The sequence below is a fragment of the Epinephelus moara genome, chromosome 10 (assembly GCF_006386435.1).
Source record: "Epinephelus moara isolate mb chromosome 10, YSFRI_EMoa_1.0, whole genome shotgun sequence".
Taxonomy (NCBI): domain Eukaryota; kingdom Metazoa; phylum Chordata; class Actinopteri; order Perciformes; family Serranidae; genus Epinephelus; species Epinephelus moara.
In genome coordinates, this window is record NC_065515.1 from 23406189 (window position 1) to 23413366 (window position 7178).

At 40.9% G+C, this 7178-nt stretch overlaps 1 protein-coding gene across 1 annotated transcript in view; it reads right to left on the reverse strand.

Moving 5' to 3' along the window:
* slc1a6 (solute carrier family 1 member 6) overlaps positions 1-7178 on the reverse strand; it is a 17903-nt gene that overhangs the window by 8656 nt on the left and 2069 nt on the right. Inside the window, exons 3-5 of the mRNA XM_050054624.1 lie at positions 1577-1843; positions 1325-1462; positions 1025-1232 (exon numbers count right to left, since the gene is read on the reverse strand). Of these exons, the coding sequence (XP_049910581.1) occupies positions 1025-1232; positions 1325-1462; positions 1577-1799 (569 nt within the window). The 5' untranslated portion in view covers positions 1800-1843. The remainder of the gene's footprint in view (positions 1-1024; positions 1233-1324; positions 1463-1576; positions 1844-7178) is intronic.

Below are 7178 nucleotides of genomic sequence, written 5' to 3' on the forward strand. Positions count from 1 at the left end.
ACGGAGGTCTCCCTCTCCGCAGCTGAGCACCCACGGCGCACGCCCGGCCTGTTAAATAGCCTGTAACCACTGTGTGACACAAACTCAGTGCTTTGGTCATTAAATAATGTCGGGCTCGGTTCGGGTTCGGACAGAAATATGCTGCCCGTGCCGCACTCTAACACACACACACAAACACACGGAAAACCTGACATTATCATCAGTTTATAAAAACCCCCCGGACGCCCCGGACGGGACGTGAAAAGTGGACATGTCCGGGCAAAAGAGGACGTTTGGTCAGCCTAATACACACTAGCTAGCATGTTGTATTTGTTTGGAAAACGTGTTTAGTATAAGACAGCTGTTTTGTCAGTTAACCTTGTGAGTTATAATGAAGGCAGTTTGTGTACTTGTGTTTGAAATAGTCGCTCTTAAGCCATGTTTAATGTGTGTTTTGGATCAACTCAATTTTATAGTCTGTCCAGAAACAAAGTATGAAAACGATTATGTGTGGTTTGTGATGTTCTGTGCCAGACTATCCCTTAGCCACTACTAAGGTAAGCTAACTGGTTGTAGCGTCGTATTAAGCATAGATATAAGAGTGGTATTGATCTTCTTATCTAACCCTTGGCTTTTTCCAAAATGTCAAAATATTGGTTTAAAGGTCCAGTGTGAAGGATTTAGTGGCATCTAGTGGTGGGGTTGCAGACTGTAACCAACTGAATACCCCTCCCCTTTTAAACGTGTCAGCCTTCAGGTGCATTCACGTCACCAAATTCAATCTGCCACCTTAGTGTAAAAACACTAAAGGCCCTTTCTTGAGCCAGTATTTGTTTTGTCTGTTATGGGCTACTGTAGAAACATGGCGGTGCAACATGGCTGTAGATATGAGGGGCTCATTTTAAGCTGATGAAAACACAAAGATTCTTGGTTTCAGGTGATTATGAACTAATGAAAACATAAATATTAAATTCAATCTGTTCATCAACATTCATTCACATCTGTTAATTCACGTGTAAGTAAAGAAAACTATCTGAGCTGTCACCTGATGAGATCCAGGAAAGCATCAGTAGCTTGAACCGGCTCTATGTTCCCGCTGTTGGCCACAGCACTGTCCCTGCTGCCTTTCCCCGGCCGGATGATTATCACCGTGACAATGCCGATGAACACAGCAATCAGGGTGGTCACCATGTAGTACACCACTGCGCGCATACCCATCTTACCTGACGCTTTGCTGTCCAAGGAGGAAATACCTGAGACAGAGGAAATTAACATGAGAATGTAATCAGGTTTGCTGCAAGTGTAGATTTCGTCATGAAGGTGTTTGTGCTTGTTAAATGCCAACCTGTGATCAGACTGGAGACGATTAGAGGCAGCACCAGCATCTGTAGCATTCTCATTAGCAGCTCCCCTGGAAAGGCAAAGTACTTGATCTCCCTCAGGGACAGGTTGAGGGGGCGTAGAGCAAAGCCCAGGATTACCCCTGAATACATTTGCATAAAACCACAAAAGCACAAATGTACACAAAGTCAAATTAAGTCAAGTGACTACAGAGAAAACAGATTTAAACCCCTACGTGGTTTCCGTGTTCACCCACCCACAGCCACGGCGGCGACAGTGAACAGAACGAACAGGTTCCTCTTGAGGAAACCTTTGACGCTGTCACGACTGATGGAGCCCATCCTCTCCTTCATGCTGCTGGCTCTCTTCTCCATGGCCCTGCGTAAGCGTCTCCTCAAGTCTCCTCTCTCTGGCAGGGGGGGTTTGTCCGCGTCCTCGTTCAGGAAAAGACTAGCACTGGTGGGCGGCTTCTCGTTCATAATCAGCTCCAGCACCTGGTCCAGGAGGCAGGTCTCGTGGGAAACTAGGCAGGGAGAGGACGACATAGGGAGAGATAATCAGTCACACGTTAGATTTTTACTCATGTGCAGTGTTTGGCAGGATTAGGATGCCTTAAATGGATATGAAGAATGTCCACACACACTGATATTGTCCAACAGGCACCAAAGCATCCGCTGTCAAACTGAAAACAGATGATGGAAAATTACCGAGCGTAAACAGGAGGACGAGTCACATCAAATGGTGTTGTGTTTACTGCTGTGTTTAGAAGACTATCAGGGCCGAGCCAAGCTGTGACACAACAGTCAGAGTTACAGCTCATGGTGTAAAACACGTAACCATGCAGGGCATTTAATATGTGGAGACAGAGTGGGCTCACTTTATCATGCATATGGCATTATTTTTGGAAACTTTCAGATATTTTACTTAAAAAGTAAACACCATTCTTTTAAAATAAATAATCAAATGTGAAGATATACTGTTTTTTGTCTGTCTTGTACCATTGTATAATAAATATATTTGGTATTTTACTGGATGAGCAAGCATTTAGAAGACATCACATTGAGCTGGGAAATTATGATGAATATTTTTACACAATTTGAAGACTTTTTATAGACTAAATGATTTAAAAATTAACTGAGATAACCAACAGGTTAATCAATAATTAAAGTAATTAGCTGCAGCTCTACTCCAATTTCAGTTCCTGTAATAGTCTGTTATAGACCGAGTCATGACTCAGAAATGACTCATATAACTGCCAGAAAAATGGAGGGAAAATGATCAGTAACAACATCCTATTTCTTTATTTTATTTCTGCTGTAATGAAAATATATAATTAAAGTGGTTCAAATATCAGTATCAAAGTATCAGAGGTAAAAACACCTGACCTCATATTGTAAAATACGGAGTGGTTTCATCTGGGTGATCAATATTATGAATAAAACTGATTTTGTGCAGGCAATGAACAGTAAAAATGTTACACTTATAGATGTATACCAGAATAAATACTGTACATAAGGGAATGTACACAGAGCGCATGATAAACTTTAAATTACACTGCATGACCTTGAATATGAGGCGAGCCACACGTGTAGTTCTGCTTCCCTAATAATCATGCCACTAAAGCTAGCGACAAAGTAAATATCAGCACAATGTTTCTAAATCTTTACTGTGATCATGCTTCAGTAAGTTTAGATAGTAACAACACTGAGCTTCTTTGGTCTTACCGTGTTTCCTTCTGCTGAGCAAAACAAAGCGTCTGTTTCTGTGTGTAGCACGTGGCTGTTGATTTCACTTCTCCTTATCTATCTAGGTTGTTCATCTACATTTCCTCTGGATCCCCCTCTGTAAACAGACCTGCACTCGAAGAGCAATATGGTACACAGCCAGCCACTTCACCGGCTTCTCCTTTACAATACGGCTACTCTGAGATACAGCACATTTATATTTATATTCCTCCCTGGAGGATAAACACTCACCATACAGTGTCCAAAGACTTCATCTATTCTGTTTGTCTATTGATTTTCTTTTGTCCATTGTTTGGAGGTTTATCTATAAGTCATACATATGAGGTAAAAGACCCATTGTTGCGCAGGTTATGAGATGACCTCTAGATAATCCAGGCCCATTATTTAGCTCGCTGTCAGATGCAGAATAATCAGCTCGGGCACAACACATCACACTTAACTGCCAACAATAAGTGAATGAGTGTGTGTGTGAGTGTGTGTGTAACTGTAGCACAAGAGGAAACATCAGACAGTCACAGTGTTTTACAACAGATCTCATCCTGATGATCCTATTTCAACATTTCTGAGAGCTGAAAAGGCGGATTAATGAATTCATACACTTCTCCATTACCTCTCTGGTTTCAACAGCTCTACATTTGCATTGAGATGGGCTACCGCTTATGACGACAAAATGTAACATCATGCTCTGTGCATGACATTATATACAGTAAAGAAGACAGTAAAGAAACAATTAAGCCTTAGAGGGGGAATTAAACTGTGAAAACATCAGCTGCTTAACATAAAGACAGAGCACCACCACGCTTATTCATATCTTATATACTGATTTAAGTGATTATAACTTAAAGTATACAGCAGAGCATTCCTCTGCATCACTCACAATTTCTGTTTCTGATCATTTCTCATTGGACAACATGATGAGCACAGTATATCATTTTAACCACGCCAGCAACTAAATGCAGCTTTGATATCAGTCATTCAATAGATTTGTTAATACCTAAATATAATATTGAATATTTAAGTATCATTGCCTCCCATGGCATAGGGGTTAAAGGAATACTTCACCTCCCAAATGATGATTTGTGTATCAGTAAGTCACCCCATGTTATTTTGAATTTATGAAGAAATTCTTGCATGCCTTTTGTCGAACAAAAAATCCAAAAACTGGGAAATTTTTTGATGAATTGAGGTCATAGGGGGCCACATGTAAAGACAGCAAAACTATATCAAAACATCCGTTTACAAACACACAACTCGTACAGTATAATCCAAGTCTCATATATCTAGCTGTATGCTAAGTACTTCCCAAACAGAAAGGCCTTTCAGACGGGAAACTAAACGGAAAGCAAAACGTAGTCTATGCTCTCTTCAAAGCCAGACTCATTGACAAAAACACTAATTTTATCTTGCTGAACATGTGAGCTGCTGGTCTACCACTGCCTAGATCTGTTAGTTTGAGCTATTGTGTGACTTTGGTGTTTTCTTCATGGAAAAAAAATGTGATATAACGTCAAAAAAATGATATACTACCACCAGGCCAACACTGGGAGCTACTTGTTATTTAAGTTGTTGAAAAATGAACAGAAACACTGCCAAATGTTTCTATTTGAAATGCCACATTCTTTTCACAGCCTGAGTAAACAGCTGCAATTTTAACTGTCTATCCACTGTATTGCACTGTTTTATTATGTATTATGTCACTGAGTTTCATTTGAGCAGCTGCATTGTCAGTACCATGGCAAAGCAGCCACCAACCCTGGCTCAGCCCGCTCAGCCCTGTCTGACAACCCAACCATCCACCAATAAATGAGAACAGACCGGTGATAAACATTTAAACATTAAACCAAGAGCAAGGACACTGGGGTCTATAATAGTGATCAATTACCCTGAGATGGATAAAGTGATCCAACAACACATCTTACGACTGGCAAACATTTTAAAATTGAACTCAGTGTCAGTTTCTTAGAGCGGCATGCAGCTTGTAAGGCAGAGCAAATTTCACACCTCAACAGAAAGTCACTTCAGACTGCCATGTTAAAGTATACGAGCACACAGGGATCTCTTCTCCAGCTGTTACAGACACCTTTATAATTCTGTACAACAGTCTGTCACGTTTTTTTATCTGCACCGCTGCATCACAATAATGGTACTCTAAAAGGATCACACACATAACTTATCAGTTGATTCATTTTATGCACAAAGCATTTCATAAAACAAGACTTGTTCCTTCATAATCAGAAAAAAAAAACGTATGTGCTGCCAGAAATGTGTGAAAATCTCCACATATTCTCCACATAAACACACAAATATAGAGTTAGAAGAAGCTTCTAAGCTTTGCAGACTACCGTTACTCACCACTCATGGTGTCAGATAGTCCGGTCAAAGTCAAGGTCTCAGCTAACAGAGAGTCAGGACGGTGGGTGAGAGCGTCCCGAGCAGAGCGGCACAATGACAGGGCGTCTCACTGCTCTGCTCTCATAAGCAGACAGACATGAAAAGGCCACTCATATGGCCTGACCTTATCACACCTCCACACGCACACACACACACACACACACACACACACACTGAACTGTATGAAAAGTCCATCAAAGTCAGACCCATCCATCTAGTTTCCATCCCTTCAACAAACTTTTCTTACACTACGGATCCACTCCCCTGAACACTTTGCACACAATTCTGTTCATGACCAAAATCTTTGGTTTTGTGTGTGAATAGTTTTACAAAAAGGAGATCAGTTTAGTCTTCACAAAGAGAACTATTCAGCAGTGTAATGTCTTCTGAGCAGAAGTTGTAGGATTCAGTGTTTTTGGAGCTTGATCCACACTAGCGACTAAATGTTGATTTATGGTAGTGTGTTCAGGGGTTAAGCTATATACAGGCTCCGAAGCTTAATCAAAGGCTACGCCTTGGCTGAAGTATGACTAATAAATTTTCAGCATACACCAACAAAAATCTGACAGTAACACAATAACTTGTATCTTCAAAAATAAATACGGTACTACATTCTCTGCAGGCAAACATCATTGGTCGACTACAAACATGACCTATCATCTGAAACATGGAAGTAGCTACATGCCCATTAGCCACTTAGCACAATCATTACTGCTTTGCCAACAACGTCATTAACAGGCGGCTCGCTCAGTGTGTGACGTGCACTTGTAGATAAAATATAGGCCTATATTAATGAAGGTTCATTAGTACGGTTTTGTATTTCTCTGTAATGTAGCACAGTGTTAACAATGTTACTGATACTATTCTTTCTCACACCTTCAACTCAAACCATTGTGTTGCCCCGCCCAAAATATGTAATTTAATAATTAAATTAAAATCGTAAACATGCTGGCAACTAGTCGACTAATGGCGCTAAATGACGACTATTGGTCGACTAGGAATATTGTTAGTCAGGCAGCCTTGAAAAAAGTAACATAATATAAAAGAAAAATAGAGTAATGAGTAATATATTACATTTTTTGAGTAATGAGCCAAACACTGCTCACCATTAGATGCCACTAAATTCTACGCACTAGACCTTTCAATGGTAAAATGTATTTCATTTATATAGTACTTTTACCCAAAGCGCTTTACAGCTTTGCATGTCATCTACCCATTCACACACACCACACACACACACACACACACACACACACACACACACACACACACACACACACCAATGGCAGTAAGCTACCGAGCAAGGAGCTGGCCAAGGATACCTCACCATGGGGACAGAAGGAGTGTACAACCTACTGAGCAGCCGGTTTAACAGATACTCACAGGGAGTTCCAAAATAACCCAGAGCTCAATGGAATTTAGAGTATCAAGCAGCACTCTCATAAAGTGGGCGAGAGTCGGGGTACACCCTGGACAGGTCACCAGACTATCACGGGGCTGACACATAGAGACAGACAACCATTCACACTCACATTCACATCTATGGATAATTTAGAGTCACCAGTTAACCTGCATGAGCAAGCTGGGTGAAAATGGCTTGTTGATGCCAGAGGTCAGAGGAGAATGGTCAGACTGGTTCAAGATGATAGTAAGGCAATAACTCAAATAACCACTGGTTACAACCAAGGTCTGCAGAAGACCATCTCTGAACCAACAACACGT